This window comes from Paralichthys olivaceus, chromosome 1, assembly GCF_024713975.1.
Source record: "Paralichthys olivaceus isolate ysfri-2021 chromosome 1, ASM2471397v2, whole genome shotgun sequence".
Taxonomy (NCBI): Eukaryota; Metazoa; Chordata; class Actinopteri; order Pleuronectiformes; family Paralichthyidae; genus Paralichthys; species Paralichthys olivaceus.
Genome location: NC_091093.1, coordinates 14,586,315 through 14,606,528, shown reverse-complemented (window position 1 = coordinate 14,606,528; position 20,214 = coordinate 14,586,315). Strand labels below are relative to the sequence as shown.

Here is a 20,214-nt window from a genome sequence, read left to right as displayed (position 1 = left end):
ATGACATCATCAAACTAGGCCTTTGTTTATTGTTTTAAATTCAAGACCCCTAGTGGCTGAAGTTTCATATTGTACCTTTAAGAGAGAAATTTGAATCTATGTTATAAAAGTAATGTTTCATTTGTATTTAACTATTGTATCTTTTAGGGCATAAAGATATTAGGGGTTCACAGTAGATATTCTTAGACACTCTAGGGAGTTTGATTTAAAATTTTACTCATGACCCTACTTCTCCCTTGCGATTTTATAGCCTCTGAGCAGTCGATTAATATTGTGAGTAAACATATCCTCTCCATGTGTAACTACAGCAGGTAGTTATTCTCAACACACAGTCCATATGGCTGCTAATTACAGTTTGGCATTGAGCATTTCACAGTGTCCACATCAGAGCCAGGACTGGGTACCTGTAGATCTATGAGGCATTGGCTGTGAATAGCGGTAACACTGCCCTCGGTGACAATATCATGATGATGTGAACAATATTTTACCGACCACGGAACAGGACTGTGGAGCTGAGATCACTGCAGCTGAGAAGTGACAGATGCCAAACTCTTTACCAACACAGATGCTTGTGCTCCATGAGCTATTACCACCTCCTTTTATGAAAAACAGGAGCTCTCTTATGTAATGTCTTAGCAAATAAACACATTAAATCATCTCCATCTCCCACCTCGCTCTCTGGTTGCTGTGTGGTATTATTGTGGGACTTTTCTGAAACTCAACCACCTGAATGTGGAGGGGGGGGGTGATCACCACCATGTTGACCATATGGCCAGCTTATTATGCACTGGCAGAGCACCTTAATGAGAGTACACAACATGACAGAGATATTCTTTTGAGCCGACACACACACAGCAACACAGACGCAAACACACAAATACTTCTGGAAAAACACACACATCAAAAAAGACAAACAAAAACTCATGTGTATACTAGTCCACCTCTTTATACACATACACACACAGAATATTGTGAAGGATTTTCAGCTGAAATCAAAGCCCTGTACTGACACCTAGTGGTAACAGTCACACTTGCCAACAAGATCAGCACTTAGTACTGATTAAAGCTTTATTTTGGGTTTATTATTAATTGATTGTCATTAATTACATGTTACATGGTAGAATGACGTAAAACCCAAAAGACACTGGAAAACCTGTTTCCAAAAAGTGATTTAGTTTGTGATTTAACAACTGCGTACTTGTTTCCGAGGTGCTGGTTGAGCTTTAGATAAGACATAAGCTTTGCAACCGTAAAGTGGGATAACGGATACATAAAACCTCACTACTCACCAACCTGAACAAACATTTCAGACAGAGACGTACACAAAGCTCAATCCTTAATATGATATACTGGTCACCTCAGGTCCATAAATAGGGATGGCATTATATCAAAAGGATTATATTGAATAGCTGATGTACTTTTAAAAGGAAACATGTCAGATGCATAAATACAATGCCAGTGCACCTTTCATACAGCATCTTCTTACCAACACTTATCTTTAGTACAGAACACTAAGCTAAATGTTAGCTTTAGTTAATTAAAAACACTACAGTGTGTGTGAGCAGTGCAAATGATCCTTGTACTTTTTACTGCCCCTCATAAAATGGTCACCGATGAATTGCAATTTTTAGTCAGTGAGGAACCACACAACACAATTTATGGCTTACATAAACTATGATGATTAGAACAACCACGTACGCAGCATGCGCACACATACACACACACCCACACACACCCACACCTGAGGGGGCTGACCCTTACTGTCTATGGGTGTTTCTTTCATAAACTGGTGATAACACACAAAGAGATAAACAAAGGACAAATTGACGGACTCACAGATTGACAGGAGACTGTCACACGTAGTTTCTATTCCAAAACTCAAAGTTTTCAAATGAAATTCATTTAAAATACATACATTTGTACTTATGGTTGAGACTTCTTTCCTGTGGATAAAGTTTGCGCGGCGTTAAACAGAAGGTATAACTTCTTTGAAGAAATACAAGAACAGCAGAGGTGTTTCGCTGAAGACCGAAGGATCTAATCAATAGAAGAATTCTCAAGATATCAAGGTAAGGTATTTCTGTTTTCTTTCTTCTTATTCATCTATTACACGCATATTATACTAATTTACAAAAAGTCTAATTCGGTTTATTGTTTTAATACTTTTCCTCTTTGACACAGAGGTCACCATAAAGCTGAAGAAGTGGAGTAGATAAGAAGATGGAAGAACTCAAATACAGAGGAAAGAAAAGAGAAGGAAGACACAGGTGAAATGACTATACTCTGCATGTTGCCTTTTTTAAAGGTCATTTTCAATTGAAGGCACGACTCCGATCTTACAGGTTAAATTAAAGAGAATAATAAGTTGTATTTAAATACACAACATGTTTGTGTAAGCGGAGGCCCACTGAGCCCAGCCTGGTCCAATATATGCAATGGAGAGAAAAAAAAATCAGTCTAGATGACACTTTGGTTTCAGGTAGCAGAAATGATTCTATGGTTAGATTTATAGTTTGTGATCCTTGTCATCTTTGTGAGGCTTTATGGCAAACTTGTTAAAGATTGGGTTCTGTGCTGTGGCAATGTGATAGTTTGCTCCCAAGGATGCAGTTTAATACAGTAAACTATTGCATTGCCAGGCTCCTTTTCTTTATGATTTGCAGTTTGAGGAAACATAATTTCCACTGTGTACAGCCGCGCTTCTCTTTATTGCTGTGGCCGATGTCGTCCCAAAGATACTGACCACTGTTAAGGGAGTGTCGCTCCATTTAAATTGTTAAATACATACTACTTTTTCAAATCACATTCTCTCTCTCTCTCTCTCTCTCTATGTATATATATGTATATATATATATGTATATATGTATATATATGGATGTATATATATGTATATTATGGCATGCCGTTCAGGAAATTAAACCTTTGAATATATGGAATGAAACTTTGAATATATGGAATGAAACTTGACTGACGTCAGACTTCACCGCAGTGCCTGCGACCATCTTGTGTAACGTGGATGCTGACAATGAGTTAGTCCGCTCACAATCTCGTTGCAGCAATATTAAACTATGAGACATCAGTAACACACTGGCGAATGCGTGTACGGCCCAAAATCCCCCCGATAGCCCCGCCCAATACCGTTGTTCTGACAAGGAAGTTCGCTCCCTTTTTAATCGTGGCAGACCTACTACAACAGGCAGCTGTTTATCAGGCCAACCTCAGCATGTCTTCAACCTCACAGGAGTGCCCGACAACACCCCGTGTACAATCTCCACCCGTACACAAGGAAGGGCGCAAGACACTGTATGGTTAGCTTGAAATAGTTTTCAGGTGATTTAATGAAGGTAAAACACAGTGAATGGCCGTGCGTAATGGCACTGTGCTCTGACGAGGCACTTCTCCGGCACTGGCGAAGCTGCTGCGGCTACAGGGAGATTGTGAGCGGACTAACTCATTGTCACTCACTTTTAGCTAAAGCATCTACACGTTACACAAGATGGCCGCAGGCACTGCGGTGAAGTCTGATGTCAGTCAAGCTTCATTCCATATATTCAAAGGTTTAATTTCCTGAACGGCATGCCATAGTACACATATATATATATATATATATATATATATACACATATATATATATATACGACTCCTGTGTCAGAGGCCTCTCCATACCTGGTTCTAGGCTTGATAATTTATTGCCAAATATATATAAGTAGCTTTTTTTTTTGTTTCACAATTTTTTTGCTTCACAATAAGCAAGCCGATAAAAAGAGACAAAAATATAATAAACAGCTCAGATGAAATCAATGAAGGCTTTCTGCTATAAGTTTGTTTGGTTATATTATCAGTTTCTGTTTAGATAAAATAAGAAGTCTTATAAAATCAGGAGTGGCTTTATAGCATCTAAACGCTCTGATAAAACTGTTAATTATTCTAACATACATATGCCCTAAGAAAACAATTTATCATTCTTCCATTTATTATTACTATTCTTAGTTGTAACTATGATGAGAGGGTGAATATGTATGTGTGTGTGTGTGTATGTTATGTTCTTATAGAATAGTGTGATTGCAAATTAAAAACTGCCTTTCTTCCAGCATTTTAAAAGCTGTGAATTAGTTGAAAGTTCTTTAACAATATGTCTTAGTTCTTCTAAAATCACCAGCTTCTCCTCTTTAATGATGTAATGACTAGGTAGGTGCGTCACTGAAGGAAAGTCCAACGCACACGTTCTCATTTTACAAAACAACAGCAGCACTACTAGCTAATATTTGATAGCTGCTATGGCAAAGTCAAAGATCACAAAGTGTTATCAACTGAAGGTAGAGAACCCACACCCTGTAAATACCCTGCACTTTAATCACATTCAGCAGCCAGCAGCGGGGGGGGGCACAGAGGCTAATAGATACTCAAACATGTGTCATGCATTTGGTTCACAGGGTATAATCAGAGTCAGTGTGATTGTGGTTGTGTTGGGTTAAAATCCTGGGACCCCATCACATGTCATTCTACCGTCCCCTCGTGCTATTCCCAAATATAAAAGACCTTCATTGGGTCTTGTTGGCCTACTTGTTACAGACTAATGCACCCAGTGGGTTAAGATTCCCCCACTCATCATCCCATAATTCACTGCAATCCGTCTCATCCCCATTAACTAATAAAGAAGAAATTAGTTTTTGACATTTTGGGATCTACTTTTTGGGATGTAATCTGGCACATTCCAAAAAAGGTTTTTACAGAGATGCAAACTAAATCCCGAAATCAAAAATATGTTTTTAAATGTAAGGCAGCAGTCTATAATTCAATGGTTTTCAATAGCAGAATTTGATCAAAGCAAAAGTGACTCAATATACAGATGTGTGCATGTGAATCTGGATACAGGGATACATGGGATCCATTCCAGCTGAACCCAATCGGAGCTGAGAAGGAAGACAAGAGAAGATGTTTTCAGTTGGCCCAGTATCTGGTGGCTGTTATTGTGGGGATAGCGGTTTTGACAAGTGCTGTTGTCGCTAAGGTAAGATTATCTTTCTGTCTCTATAACAGCATGTGAGTCAATACCATTTTTTCCATTTGTCTGTGGTGTTGGAGAATCCCCTGCATGAAGTTCAAGGTTGTCGTGTCAGAAGCCTGAAGCATTTTGGTTTTTGATTTCATTTTTTAAGCTTCACAAACACCATCAAAATCACCTTTTAATCATCTGTGATAAAAGTCAGGGTGCAGTCCTTTCTCTGACAAACAGAAAAACGTATAAAAGATTCATCACCATTAGCTTCAATTATTATACTGTTTTTGTTTCAGGCGCACCTGTGATATCTTTTCTTATTATTTAAATGTTGTGTGTATCGATCTCTAATTTGATGTATTTTATATAAACATATAACACATTATTTTTCATGTCAGTGTTTTCCATTGATTATGCAGCCCGGATCTGTTGCATGTGAGAGCAACTTTTGTGGGTTTTTCTACAGCCAAAGAATTAATTCAGTGGGAAATGCTCTATTTGTGGCAATTTTGTATTAAAATTGATTGAATTTGTTCATCAAACAGTATTGCTGGTTCTAGGTTTTCTCTGATGAGGCTGGAGTTTCTGTACGTGCTGGATATGAAAATGATGATTCATTATTTGTTTTTAAGAGTCTAATATAGGTTAAAGAGCATTAAATTGGTATAATAATTAGAATAACAGGATTTTTGCATTTTTGCATTTTGGCAGATTAGAAATGTTGTTAAAACGATTTTTGAAGTGCATAATGTTGAATTAATCAGCTATAGACAGTCAAAAACAGCAACAACATGCCTAAATATATATATTATTGTTTTCTATTTAAATTCCAGATTTGGTGCAGTGATTGTATATCAAAATGCTTTTCCCATCAGGACTATTAGTTTAGAAAAACAAGCCTCTTATCTGTCTGTGCCTGCCTTGACATAGTAACATGAATAATATTGCTGTAATTTATGATAGGGCAAGGTTTATACTGCACTTGATCCCTCGGTACCCAAGTCTATCTTTTCTTTGTTTTATCTTTTTCTGTCTCTGTTTGTATTTCCATCTTTCACGTTGCAGACGTTATCTTCATTTTTGCTATCAAGCTTTACCCCTGCAATATGTGCATGTGATGACATCGTCCACCTCTGTGCTTTTGTCTCTATTTCCTCTATATACCTCCTTCAGCCTTGTCTTTCCGTCTATTTCTTGATGATGAATCACTGGGCTGTAGTGGGATGGTTGTGATCTTAAAGTTATGAGGTGTCCTTAAAGGCACCATGAAATGAAAAATACATTTTCCCAGATCTAATGTCCTTGTGTTAATTGCTAATTATATATATGTATCTTGTTTGTCAAATCTGCAGTATATAGACAAAGGTGGTGGTGAGAAGTCAGAGAAAGTCATCTGTCTCATACTCTGTGGTTAACATATTTAAGTTGTCTGTCCAATCAGGGCAGTCTCTTGGTGTTGTCGACCATGTCGTCTAAGACCTCCATGCGCAGCCCAAAGGAGAAACAGTTCTACATGCTGATGCTGGTTTTCTGCTTGGTCTGCCCCAACTTCCTGGTGTTTTTGAAGGCACTGTGGAAATGTGCCTTCAAGAGCTTCATACAGCCCAACATGAAGACCATGCTTTTTGTAAGTTTAAATGAGTCATGCTTTTTTTTTTATTATGTTAAATGTTTTGCATGTAATAATAATGAAAAATTAAGAGGGATACTCCTCAAGCTTTGATCAACCAAAAAGTGATTCAACTTTAAAATAACCAAACTTTACAATTTAGTTTTAAATATTTTAAATATTACAAGCTCATTTGCACAGATCTTAACCACAGTATGTCATTGTGTCATATTCAGTCACTTTGAACACGTCACTGAGTTGGTTTTCATCAGTGCTGCTAATAATACATTCAGCAAATCCACAGAACAGAAAAAAGGTTACATTTTCTGAGAGGCAATCCTGGATAGACATAAAATGGAATTGTTGGGTATCGTTTTTGCCTCAGCTGTCTTATTTTGAACATTTGGATTGTATTTAATTGAAGATAACAAACCAGTTTATAACCACCTGTAGCCCAAACAAAAATCGTGAGTGTGTGGACATGATGTCATTTTTGTGTCTTTTCCAGGTTTGTGTTATCGAGTGTCTGGTGTCTCTTGGCACTTCAGTCCTGGTGCTTGTTGTTATGCCTCAGTTTGACGTGCTGACTAATCTCTTCATCAGTGGAGGAGTCTGCATTGTGTGTGCTATTCTGCAGATTGTTTTCAGACTACAAAGAAAAAAATGGAAAATTATATACCCTATATGCTCCATCATTCTCACTGCTGCAGGTAACTACCTTTTTTCCTAATTGCAGGTCATCTACTGTCTACCTCTGCCCATCTGTTTTGTTTTTTGTTTTTCTAAAAGTTATACTAGTAACAAATGAAGTGTACATTCCCAAAGCATATCTCCTTAATCAATTCTACCTTCACAGTAGTGTTGTTCACTGTTGACACCAGTTTGTTCTTATTCCATCAAAACAGAAAATCTGATTCTGGCTGTTAAATTCATTAGACTCATTAGAAATCACTGCTTCACGAAAGTATAACATTTACCTTTGTTAAATCCTGAGTCATTTTGAATTTCTCCCCCTCTTGTTTTGATTGAACACATTTCTGCACTTTGTGACTTCACAATATAACTGAACTGAGATGCCTCTCAAATGATCAGACCCCTCACTTTCTTTCCCATGTGATTTTTCATTCCAGGCAATGTTTGGTTCAGTAAATCTGTCACTGTAAGATTTGCTAACTGGTATAACACTGATTCAAACATTCAGATCTGAGTTTCATTTCAGCTGCTCGTATTGTTTGGAAAACAATTCTGACAAAACTGCACCATGAATGAAGCTAAAAGGTTTACCTGAGTAACAAATATGTACATAACTGTAACCATGTCTCTAAGGAATTCATTTGATCTGCAGCCTAATTCTTTTGCCAGTGACAAGTGTAATCGCGGCCTGATTTCTTGAGTTAATAGAGCAAACATCTCCTTAAATATGAAAACCAGCCTTCATCAAGTTTCTTTCAAAACTTATTTGCTATTTACAAATGTATTAGTTGCATTTGAACATATTTTCCCGGAGGATACATAAGAAGTGTAATGTCTAATCCAGTCAACAGCTGAAACATGAAACCACTGGTCTGACAACATCAATGCTGCATTTGTTTAATATACTTACAGTAGCTTGCAAGGAAAACAGGTACAATGTAAACTAACTTGTTTGCTAAATAACTCACAGGTTACTGTCTCCTGGGAATTGACTACTATGTTCGTGTGTCATCATACGTGGATAGACAGAGCTCCGACTGCTTTGTCTATATTGGGATTGGAATTTTCTCATCACTCCTTATTTCCCTCTGCTGGTGGGAAAATCCCCTGCAAGCTACTAACCGAATGCAGGTATAAAGTTATTCTATTGTTCTGTCTTCACTACAAAGACACTACTTTTTAAAATGAGCCACCTGACTTGAACTTACCCTGTTCACCCTTCTTGTAGATGACAAATGAATGCATAAAAAGCAAATGTCCCCCCCGACCCTTAGACTTTAACTGTTTCCAATCTTTAATATTTTGCAATATCCAAATGACAAGCTGCGTCAGGTGTTCGTCCACGTCTTCCCCTAGGCCTGGTAGAGAGTGATCTGTTTGGACCTGTATATTAGTGGTGCACATAAATAACGACTTGACATGATCAGTGAGACTCTTCCCTCCATTTCCCTGCAGGATACACTGTCAGAACTCGACGGATTCAGGGACTTCGTGTTTGTCATCAGCAGTATTCTGAGGATAATCGTGATAGGTAATGTATCCGGCATCGATGTTTGTAGCAACACATAATACTCGAAAAGCCATGCTTGCATAATTATGCTCTTGAAATGTACCATCAACCGGCGACATCGCTGTGTTTTGCCGCGCTTAGACTGTAAAACATGTCATTTCAAACATTAACAATGGAGACCAAACAGATGTGTGTGATGTCAGGGGTGCAGATGGATCTCAAGGGATATTCTCCTGCTGTGATGAAGTCTTCAATAGTTGCTACGCTTTCTGTTCAACACAATATAACTGAAGCAATTCCACCAATTTCCTAATATCAACCATGTTTCTTACTATTTTCATGATACGTATTATTCTGTTGTAGGAGGGGTATACCTGTTTTACCATGTGCTTATAGAGAAGTCTATCGTCTGGAATGACTTTAACCTTCAGAATGATGACTGGCAGTTACTGCAAATAGGACTGTGGCTGTTTTTCTTACAGGTAGGTTGGAGGAGGTAATACAAACAGACATTGTTAGAGACAGACAGATGCTGATGTCTAGCACTGAATACAGTTTGTATAGTCCGCTGTTCCTCTGTTGTCATTGGGGGATATTTACTTACAATTCTTTGACAGGTTGAATTGCATTTTTAAAAGCAATTCATTTTATTAAGTTTGCCTGACCAACATTTTGAGACATGCGACTGAATAACAGTTTTCATACAGTCACTGATTCCTGCGCTGCCATCTTCACTGACACTACATTGCTTCTAAATAATTCCTGTTCTCTGGTCTCAGGCGTTCTGCTCGGCAGCCTGCCACTGGTTTGGGGTGGTGGCCTGTAAGATTCATGCAGTCAGGATGAGTTTTGCGTTGCCAGTATGTCTCACGGGGCCTGCACTATTACTGCTGGGAATAATACTTTTCATAACCCAGGCAAAAAAATTGGAGGGCCCAAATGAGAGTTTCCACGGTAAGTTTATATATGTACATTAAAAGATGAAAAGAAATTCAGTCACAGGGAAATGTGTGAAATGTTTTGCTTCAAGTTACTCGCATCTCCATACTTTCGAGGGCACATCTGTACCAGGAAGCTGTTTCAAGAGTAAACAACATTTCTTTTTTTTTGTTTCTGCTGCAGAGTTTTGTGATAGCTTGGTCCACCTGAGTCATGTGAACACAACCCCTCTGATCACACTCGAGATTACCAGGAGCATCTGTCGTACTTCACTCAACAGGTAGATGTGCATGTGAGTGAGCTTGTGTTTGAATGAGTGAGTGTTTCTGTGTGTGTGTGCACGAGCGTGTCTGTGTGTGTGTGTGTGTGTGTGTGTGTGTGTGTGCACGAGTGTGTGTGTGTGTGTGTGTGTGTAGTTTTCATGGTTTGTAAATGTGATTAATCTGAGTTCATGTGCTATTTGACAGCTATTACTTACAATGGCCTTTTTCAATGCTGCTACTGGAGGGAGTGTGTATGTGGTCAGGCTTTGTCACATGCACCTACTACGTGTGGAAGATCAAGGTACCAGTATAAGATATACAAACATACACACACAGTCTTGTCTATGACTTCAGAGGACTTTGCATTGACTTATATTTCTTTCTTTCTTTTAACCCTCACCACAACTACAAGTTGCCTAACCATTAACCTACCTTACCCTATCCAAACCATAACACATGTCTCCACCTAAACATTTGATGGTTTACATTATCTTTACTTGCTTTTTATCCCTGTTAGGAAAACAAGTTCTCATAATGTGACTGTATAAACAGATGAGATCCCTACAACTTGAGTAATACCATCACTCTGACCACCCAATAAAATTGATTTCCAACTGTTGCAGCTAACCCAGATTAACAGTAACAGTTGAATGGAAAGACTTGCAAGATTTTAATGACTTGAACCAAATTGCCCCTATGGTTCTCTATGGTTTTCAGGTACAGCGTATCGAGAGAACCTCTCAGCTCTTTGTTCGTCGTCTCTATGAATCTGCTTTCATAGACCTGTCTCTGCTACTCAACACTAAGATGAAGGTGCCGCGAGCACGAAACCAGGAGAGGTGGGAGGAAGTCAATTGTTTGCAGATTGAATTATATTGTATATTATGCAAATGTTTTTAGTCAACTAAAAACTGGAAACACTTTTTTGATGTGCCAAGTGCATGTGTGGTATCTGTATGAAATAACTGGCACAAAGGGACTCAAACTGGTCCCAGACTCCATAACAGATCAAGTTAGTCGTTTTCTGGACTGTTGAAAGACGTGTTTTCACAACATTACATGTTTCCAACCTCTCCCATTCCCTCTCTCCTCTCCTCTGCTCTGCTCTACAGCCAGGATGATGTTCAGGACTGCGTGATCTATCTTTGTGCCACCATGTGGCATGAGACCTACGATGAAATGCTCAAGATTCTCACCTCCATGTTCAGGTTCGGGACACGATCACCTTGATGTACCAGCCTGACATACACAACATGGACTTCATTCGTTTTAAAGAGCAACTGAACAGCAGCTTAACATATTGTTGTCCCTGACCTCCACTGTTGTAATTTCTCACCTTGCTGCAGTGACACATTGGTAAACTCAAGGGTCTGTCCACATTGTTGGGTGTGAATGCAGGCACCAGGGTTCACCTCTTGTCAGCAGCGCAAGATATGGGATATTTTTAAGCAGCAAAGCAGTGGAACACAGGTTTTCAGCCTACTGTTATGTTGCTCTCTAAAATGTTAGTCATGAATTAAATGTGTCTTCCACATATACGCATGACTTAAGATATTACAGAAATGAAAAGGTTAAATATGTCTGCTGTTCAACAATTGGAATTGTTTCAATTGTATTCGTACCTTGTCAGTTTATACAAATGAAGAAAATAAACAGGCTTACAATTTGTGGTTTCAGGTTGGACCGCTATCGAGGCGATCCAAAGGAGGAACATAACGACTGTTTTGACTTTGAGTGTCACATTTATGTGGATGATGCCTTCATGATTGAGGAGGACACAAAGAAGAGGGTGGTTAATACTTATGTTAATGACTTGATCGCTGTTGTCATTGAGGTTTATAGGTGAGATTCTGCATCTGTCTACTATTTATCTATATATGTAAACATTTATCTGTACAACCACACATCTATGTCTCTAACCAACCATTAATCCATCCAACAATTCAGGGTGTTTACCAACAAAGAGCCAGACGACGTGTCAATCATTGAGACTCCCTACGGAGGCAGGCTGATGTTTGTTTTGCCTGAAGGCAACATGCTTTATGTTCACCTAAAAGACAAAGCTCTCATCAGGCACAAGAAAAGATGGTCCCAGGTATGGAGTGCTAATGGTGTTTGTGCATGTCTATATATGTATCTGGATATGTGCATGTAAATCACAAAGGTCTGATTAACATTTTCAGGACTGAACATCACTGGGAGAGATAATGGTGTTAATTTATTATCTCTTTATGGATATCATTGTCCTATTTTATCTATATCTGTAGAAATATGTTTAGGTATAATAGAGATATGCTTTATAATAATGTGAATTCAATCATATTGTAGTTCTTGTTTGTGTTATGGTTCCTTTAGAGATAATCCCTCAGACAAAACAAATAAATACTCAGCTCTGTTCCTCTGATACAAACAGACTTATCTAACCATGTCCTTAACAGCTGGTCCTGAATTTTCACCTTATATTAATGTTTTTGACTTTCAGATAATGTATCTGTATTATCTACTCGGGTGGAAGGGTTACATTGTCAAGAACCCTCAGAAGATCCCAGTAAGACTTTTTTGCATTTGTACAAAATATGCAATTATTAGTATGTTGACAGTATGCATTCAAAATATTGATCCGTGTCATTCCTTTCACAGCGTCAGAATAACCTATGCAGGGCCAGTTTGATCTCTTTAGATGGTGAGAGTTTCGTGTTGCCTCAGTATGACAACGACTACAAGAGGAAATTAATCTCAGAGGACAACACTTATATCCTGGCTCTCGACGGAGACACTGACTTCCAACCTAAAGCTGTGATTCTGCTTATAGACAGGTCATTAAGAGACAAATCCACCAAATAACTTGTACCATCATGGTTCGGAACAAAGATCTCATCATTTTCCAACTCAGGTCATTGATAAACACACAGTCATTGCTTCAGTAATTAAATTTTTTTTTTTTTTTTTTATTGATAGGTTGAGAATGTATGAAAATGTAGGTGCAGCATGTGGTAGAATCCATCCTACCGGTATGGGTAAGTAGTCTTTTGTTAACTTTTTTTTTTTTTTTACTTTATGGTTTTACCTGAGGCCAGTATGGAGTAACAACACCGCAGGACAAAGGAACCCATCTACAAACAGGACATGTAATCCAGCTACAGGAGTTGAACAACACAAATTCATGCCCTGAATATCACATCGAGAAGCACAATGTGTCTTATCTATACCCTCATTCTTATTTTTGAAGCAGTAGTAAAATGTAGGTAATCATTACAATGGTCATTACAGGTGCTTTCTGGGTTCAGTTAACATTCTCCTCCAAGTGTAAACATAAATCAGATGGCAAAAATGTCAAAGACAGTGAAATAAAATCCTAAATTCCCTCTCTTAATCAAAACTGCTCCAAGAGTTATGGGTTTCTCTCTTGACCCATAACTTCCAACAAGTTTCAGAAAATCCGTTCTGTAGTTTTCGTGTATTCCAGTCGATAGACAGACAAGGGCAGTAAAAAGGTGGTAATGGGGCAGGTTCAATGCTAGATAATAAGTAATAGACTGGCACAATCCAGCATACACCCAACGTGTCCCAGAAAAGACTTCAGCTTGAAATAATTAAGACACTTTCCTCTTTCACTGATGAACATTGTCTCCAATTCTGTTATCCTCTGCCCTGCTTTATTTTCTTCCATGTTCCTGTTCACCTCGTCTCCATGTCTCTCTCTGCTCACCACCACGTCGGCCTACTATCCCAGGTCCCATGGTGTGGTACCAGAAGTTTGAGTATGCTGTGGGCCACTGGCTACAGAAGACAGCAGAGCACGTGTTTGGCTGTGTGCTGTGCAGTCCGGGATGTTTTAGTCTGTTTAGAGGGTCGGCCTTGATGGATGACAATGTCTTAAAGAGATACACAACAACTGCAACAAGAGCTTCAGAATATGTGCAGTATGACCAAGGTTGGCACAGAGACACACATGTGCACATGACAGTTTTTAACATCTAGTTTTGTCTCATTACCTTTGTTTTGTCTGTTCGTGTCCATATAACACATCTCTGTTTTGTCTTGTTTGTGCACGTATGCTTTTGTAGGGGAGGATCGTTGGCTGTGTACTCTGTTACTGCAGCAGGGATGGCGCGTCGAATACAATGCTGCATCGGATGCATACACCAACTCACCACAGGAGTTCAAGGAGTTTTACAACCAGAGGAGACGATGGGGACCATCAACACTGGCTAATACACTGGACCTTCTGCACAGGTCATTAAATGACAGTTTCATCCCATGGCCAGTCACTTTCAAACCTTTAAAATCAAACTGGATCTTTAGTTAATTTGGGACAAATTTCTAGGGTTTCAGACTCATATGAACAAATCTCACCTCCCAATCAGCTGTTAACTTGTATACTGTGACCTGTGTTGTATTCATTCAAGAACTCTTGTGGTTGTGACTTAAATTATAGTGGTGCAGAGACAGTGAAGAAGAACACATCAATCTCCAGGCTTTACATTTTCTACCAGATGTTTGCAGTTGGTTCCTCGATCCTTGGTCCAGCATCAGTGACTCTCATGATAGCAGGTAGGTTAAAGTTTATTACTCCTTACTTCCTTATTGGTGAGCATTCAATGACTGCAGCAGGGTTAATGGCTCTTATCTCTTTAGCAAAACATTTTCCCAGAAACTTTACAGGAACAGCATTAACACTACCTGATAAAACTGTTGTGTTTGAAATTAACTTCTTCCCTATGCAGTTGTCGTATTTGTGTTATTTCTAAAATATACTGTAAAACAACTTGTCAACAATTCGTCTCAAAGGACTTTACAAATTTTCCAATAAATTTGATCTCATCATGAACCCATGCGAATACATGAGACGCCTAAATCTCTTTGAACTGTGAGATAAAATTTTATGACACTGCATGTCAAATATCTAGGCCTCACACTGGCCATAAAATATTGGTCACACTTTTATACCTGTACAATATCAGTTTTGAGTCGTGTCAGAGGGTGCAATAAATTCCTGCTGAATCATGTATGTATCAACACAGTATATATCAGGTGGGGAAATGTGGACTGTGGCAGCAGATGTATTATGGAATTTTGGTCCATTATTTGTCATCATGAATGCAACCTATTATTAGAAACCTGACCGCACTCAGGGAGGTGGTCTGAGTTGCCAAAGTTTTCTTCATGCTTCTCTCACAATGGTTATCGTTCATCTGAAACAGCCCATGATTGCAAAGCAAGTATTTTATAGTGTAACGGTGCTATAAGCAAGTTTATGAATGCAACAGCATCTTGGAAGGCTGCAACATGTTTCCATAATATATCCTTGGACTTGCCTGAATCAAAACAGACTTTGTAATTATCTTAAGTGTCACTTTACTCGGACTTGATCTTCTACCCCTGTAGATCACTGTTTAGTTTCCACCTTAATAACTTCACTGTCCATCTTCCTGAATCTGTTTCTCCGATTGAGTCTCTCTGCATGTCTCTCTTTTTCTGACAGGTGCCTTCCAGTTTGTCTTCAAAATCCCAGGAACAGATTCCATCCTCCTCGCCAGCGTTCCTCCCGTGCTCTACATCATCGTCTGTTTTGTAGCCAAGTCTAATAATCAAATAACCATAGCTGCCATTATGAGTGTGTTGTATGCGTTCCTCATGACCGCATCTCTCTTCTCCATCATCGGTGGGTAAAAAAAAAATCCTATTACTGACATTTTTGTAATAAAAATCTTTTAGTACATGTACTTTAAACCTTCAATTGCAAAAGTAAACAACATTTTCACTTTTTAGGTGACATGGTGATTCAGGGCACCTTCCTGACCCCTACTGGTGTGTTTTTGGTTTCTATGACAATCATGTACCTGGTAACAGCCATACTACACCCAGAGGAGTTTGGTATGATTCTATTTTACAAGTATTTTGCTGAGTTAAATGTTTTATGTTACTAATGTTATTATTTTCTTCCACAGTGATGATTGTCTATGGTTTGATGTACTTCATCTGTATCCCAAGTGGATATCTCCTACTGACCATCTACTCACTGGTTAACATGCACGTTGTGACCTGGGGCACAAGAGAATCCAATAAGTAATGCGCTGATAATGATTAGAGAGAGCAATGGTGCTTCTGGCAGAAATTTTCATAATTGGGTTGTCTTTTAATTGTACTTTATTTTTAATTTATGATATATAAAATGAGATAGCAAATCCCTCAATTCAGGAATCTAATCATTAATTAGTCTTAAACAAATCTATTAGCTGATTGACTGACTTCTGGTTTCAGTAATAGTTGTAGCAGTAAAGACAACAGATCGATGGTGATTGTGCTATTTTAATCAATTCAATAACATGAATTTAAACTGAATTTAACTATGGGTTTTAGGGTCTACATGAATACACTTTGTATGTATGTAATCCATGATTGTTTTTTAATTTATCCATGTGCAAATATTTGATAGAGAAATCGTGAAATTGATCAACCTCGAATTGTACGTCACATATAAGCTAGTATACAGTAATATGAAAGAACAAAATACATATTAATAAAAACAAGGAAATGTGAGTTCTTACTGTCAGAAACACAATTAGCCTGAGATCTGTGTATTTGATTTTATGAAAAAGCGAAAAAAAAATGAAATATGTCAAGTCCAACAATTGAAATTAACGAAAATACACTAAACACAACGCAAATTAGGCTTTGTAGATATGATTGATGTGTATTGCACTGTAGACTTTTAGCTGACCAAATCCATCCACTCATCTATTAATTCATTTTTGCTGCTTATCTAATTCAGGTTGAGGAAAGTTGTTGTTAACCAATAATTCACTTATCTATCAGATCTATCAGATACAGTAAGCAGAAGGATAAGAGAATGAATTTGTTTCAATTTCAATCTGCATCCCCAAAAATGAATGCTCCATTTGTGTTTGAACTGTACTTTGTTCCTTCTGTCTATAGAAAAGAAGGAGAAGCAAAGAAGAATAAAAATATGTTGTGCGACAAAAACTGTAGAATCTGCTGCTGGGACATGAAATTGCAGGTACTGTAACCAAACAGTCACAGAAAACTGTTCAAGTGGATGAACAGATGGATAAATGTATTTTATCCTGTTGCTGTGCAGATATCACAGGAAACCGAGAATCTGATATTTCAACAAATCACGGGCCAGAATGCACAGAACGCCTCAACCTCTACCCCGACCACCAACCAGGAAATGACTCAACAGACAACCGTAAACCTGGAGCTTCAAGTCAAACCTGACACCACCAAAGACGAAGGAGCTCAGGCACCTCCTACAGGCAATCCCAACGCAACAAACAGCGAAAAAGGCAATGACACTGATTCCAGTAGCAGGTATTTCTTTCTTTCTTTCTCTAAACCTGTCACGTCAATGAGCTGCTTAGTCAATCGGCAGAACTGTTATTCGATCATTTTGAAAACCGCAGGCTGAGATTTAAATTATCGTCTGTCCTCAAAACAAAAAACTAAATATTGGAATTATGAAATGTATATTCCCACAAAATTCACTTAAGTGTCTGTGTGCATGTGTGCAGTGATGACAGCGCTGAAAAATTTAGTTTATCACTGAGTGATGATTTCTCACTGACTGGTGACCCAGAGGAAACAGAGGAGCTTCAATTCAGTGGTGAGAAGCTTATTTCATTTGCATGTGTTCTTAATACCAACACTAATAATAACTGCAATTCAATATGTAGAGCCCATAGCATACTGTGTGTGTGTGTGTGTGTGTGTGTGTGTGTGTGTGTGTGTGTGTGTGTGTGTGTTAGACTGGGTGAAGCCGGTGAAAGACGAGTTCTTGAAGAAGCTGACTTACGCGAACATGAAAAGAAATCTACAAGCACAAATACGGTAAATAAAAATGTCAGTATAGCAACAGCCCAGTGTAGTACAGTGTACAGTGAATGTCATTGAAAACATGTGAATCAGCTTGTATTCATTATAATGTTGTGCGTGTGTCTGTACATGTTGTTACTTGCAGGTATGTGTAAAAGCATAAATTGTAAGAAGCTTTATGAGCATTTATGATATGCTTTTGTTGTGTCTTAAATTGGTCTCAAAACACTGTTGTATCAGGTAAAACTATAAATGCAACTGTTTAATAAGTATTACAGTTATTTTTTTCTTGTATTCTTCTCCTCAGATACACACTTCGCAACAAAAATCAGGATGATTTGTGCGAGGAGCTGGTCTTGATGTTAACAGATACTCTTAATGGAGAGCTAATTGGAGTAGGGCCTGAAGATGTTCTGACAAAAAGCCAGCTGGAGGAGTTACAATACGCACTAACAGAGCGGGTGATGAGAACTGATTCGATCATCATACAAAAACAATGTGTTGTTCTTAGAAATGCATAAATACATACTCTAGAGAATTTACTATTCATTATATTGCACATTAGTGCCTCTATTTCCCAGGCTTTTAATTTACATGAAAACCAACATTAACACTTAACTGCAGAAGAGGAATGACTGAATGACTGAGTGAGAGACTCTTATCTTTCAGGCTCGGCGTATCCTTAAGACCAGTCAAATGAACAGACTGGAGAAGAGAGTAATGAGAGCCATTGAGAAAACACTCATCGCCCCGCAGGTGCAAAAACTAGATGAGGTAAGAGACTGATTCAGCCTCTCGGTCTGTGAGAACCAAATACTTAACAGCAGCTATAGAGACGAGTCAGCTACACTGAACACTGAAAATCATTTTCTGTACAGATAAACAAATAGCAATTTAAGTATTACCACAACAATACTTCACTTCTGACACGTCTAAGAGGTGTTTAGGTCTTAATATAGATTGATGATCTGGCATTATTTTCAATCATTAGGTTAATGAGGGTATAGTAAAAAAAAAAAAAAGGGAAGCAACCAACATGAAATATCATGATTATTTGGTAACGCCTCAGGCAGATGAAAATTAATATTTGGAAAATGGAGCAATTAGGTTGAACAAGTGACCCATTAAGTTCCTTCCTTCCACATTTGCCTTAATTTAAATTAATCATAAAATAAATTCCTGTGCATATGGATTTGTGTTTGTTTGTTTAGGGTGAACAAGACTTCTGGAACAAATTACTCGAGCGCTACTTGAAGCCTATTGTTGACGTGAAAGCACATCAAGACGAGGTGACCAGGGAGCTGAAGTCACTGCGCAACAAGGTCTGATTTACTGTTACTGTACTGTGTTTATGGTTTGTGCAAATATGTTCTGTGCTGGTAGTTATGTCTATGACACCAAACAAATCTTTAGTGTTTCTGTGCAATTTTATGGCCTGGTGGTCAGCATGCAGACACCAGGATCTATTTAAAGTTATTCTCACACTGGACTGCTGACTGCTCCCGTTATGTTATTCAGGAATTGAATGGAATCATGGGGCAATTTTTGATCTTAAAATTTGACAGTTAGAATTTCCCTCCAGTTTGAGGGCACATACACTTTTGACTCTTTTCTCGAGCTACCATTAAAGGCATTACAATTTAAATTTTGGTATTTCAGTGTAGAGTTGCAAGAAAATAGCATTAAATTCTCCTTCCTCCCTACAGGCTGTCTTCCTGTATTTCATCATCAACGTGCTGTGGGTGGTAGCTACCTTCTTCCTGCAGGCCATTGGAAATGATGTCATCAGTATCAAGATCCCCAAATACTATACAAATGGGAGTGAATCTGGGGATTACCTCAAGGTTGGAGCAAACACACAGTCCTTGATGAAGGGGCTTCAGAGATAGAGATAGTTATCAGAGGACTCTGACATATTTTTGAATGTCTGTCAGTGATACTGTAAATCCCACTAACAGTTACTCCTGTGATACTTGTGTTGACAGGTGGAGCCACTCAGTTTGATGTTCCTGTTGTCTTTTGCTGTTCTTCTCCTTATCCAGTTCCTGGCTATGTTATATCACAGGTACGTGTACACACACACACAAACGCAGAAATCTCGTCACTTCACATCCAGTTTTTACAGCTTCATATTCAGACACATATTCGATAAATATTCGACGTGCATACACTGACCTTGACAAGGAAGCAAACTTTCAGATACTGGAAGTTTGATTCACTGGCAAAGAAAAGTTTTTAAACTAGTTCTGAATATGTTCTCCCACCAAGAGCAGGGGAATTCTGACATAAATCCTGCCTTTACGGAGAAATATGATATCCCCTGTTGTTTTTACATCTGTTGTGCAGCTTTTTCTTATGTTTAAAC

The 20,214-nt window shown here is 38.4% G+C and overlaps 1 protein-coding gene across 1 annotated transcript in view; it reads left to right on the top strand.

Annotated features, from left to right (window-relative positions):
• Positions 1–1,791: 1,791 nt before the first annotated feature.
• chs1 (chitin synthase 1) overlaps positions 1,792–20,214 on the top strand; it is a 24,028-nt gene continuing 5,605 nt past the window's right edge. Inside the window, exons 1-33 of the mRNA XM_020098935.2 lie at positions 1,792–2,069; positions 2,182–2,267; positions 4,876–5,011; positions 6,441–6,626; positions 7,117–7,318; positions 8,272–8,432; positions 8,757–8,832; positions 9,175–9,293; positions 9,591–9,765; positions 9,934–10,030; positions 10,218–10,314; positions 10,731–10,852; positions 11,126–11,221; positions 11,691–11,855; positions 11,961–12,108; positions 12,496–12,561; positions 12,654–12,829; positions 12,972–13,030; positions 13,747–13,947; positions 14,081–14,249; positions 14,452–14,567; positions 15,499–15,678; positions 15,786–15,890; positions 15,965–16,082; positions 16,953–17,034; positions 17,116–17,348; positions 17,549–17,640; positions 17,783–17,864; positions 18,157–18,310; positions 18,519–18,623; positions 19,061–19,171; positions 19,556–19,693; positions 19,835–19,914. Of these exons, the coding sequence (XP_019954494.2) occupies positions 2,221–2,267; positions 4,876–5,011; positions 6,441–6,626; positions 7,117–7,318; positions 8,272–8,432; positions 8,757–8,832; positions 9,175–9,293; positions 9,591–9,765; positions 9,934–10,030; positions 10,218–10,314; positions 10,731–10,852; positions 11,126–11,221; positions 11,691–11,855; positions 11,961–12,108; positions 12,496–12,561; positions 12,654–12,829; positions 12,972–13,030; positions 13,747–13,947; positions 14,081–14,249; positions 14,452–14,567; positions 15,499–15,678; positions 15,786–15,890; positions 15,965–16,082; positions 16,953–17,034; positions 17,116–17,348; positions 17,549–17,640; positions 17,783–17,864; positions 18,157–18,310; positions 18,519–18,623; positions 19,061–19,171; positions 19,556–19,693; positions 19,835–19,914 (4,094 nt within the window). The 5' untranslated portion in view covers positions 1,792–2,069; positions 2,182–2,220. The remainder of the gene's footprint in view (positions 2,070–2,181; positions 2,268–4,875; positions 5,012–6,440; positions 6,627–7,116; positions 7,319–8,271; positions 8,433–8,756; positions 8,833–9,174; positions 9,294–9,590; positions 9,766–9,933; positions 10,031–10,217; positions 10,315–10,730; positions 10,853–11,125; positions 11,222–11,690; positions 11,856–11,960; positions 12,109–12,495; positions 12,562–12,653; positions 12,830–12,971; positions 13,031–13,746; positions 13,948–14,080; positions 14,250–14,451; positions 14,568–15,498; positions 15,679–15,785; positions 15,891–15,964; positions 16,083–16,952; positions 17,035–17,115; positions 17,349–17,548; positions 17,641–17,782; positions 17,865–18,156; positions 18,311–18,518; positions 18,624–19,060; positions 19,172–19,555; positions 19,694–19,834; positions 19,915–20,214) is intronic.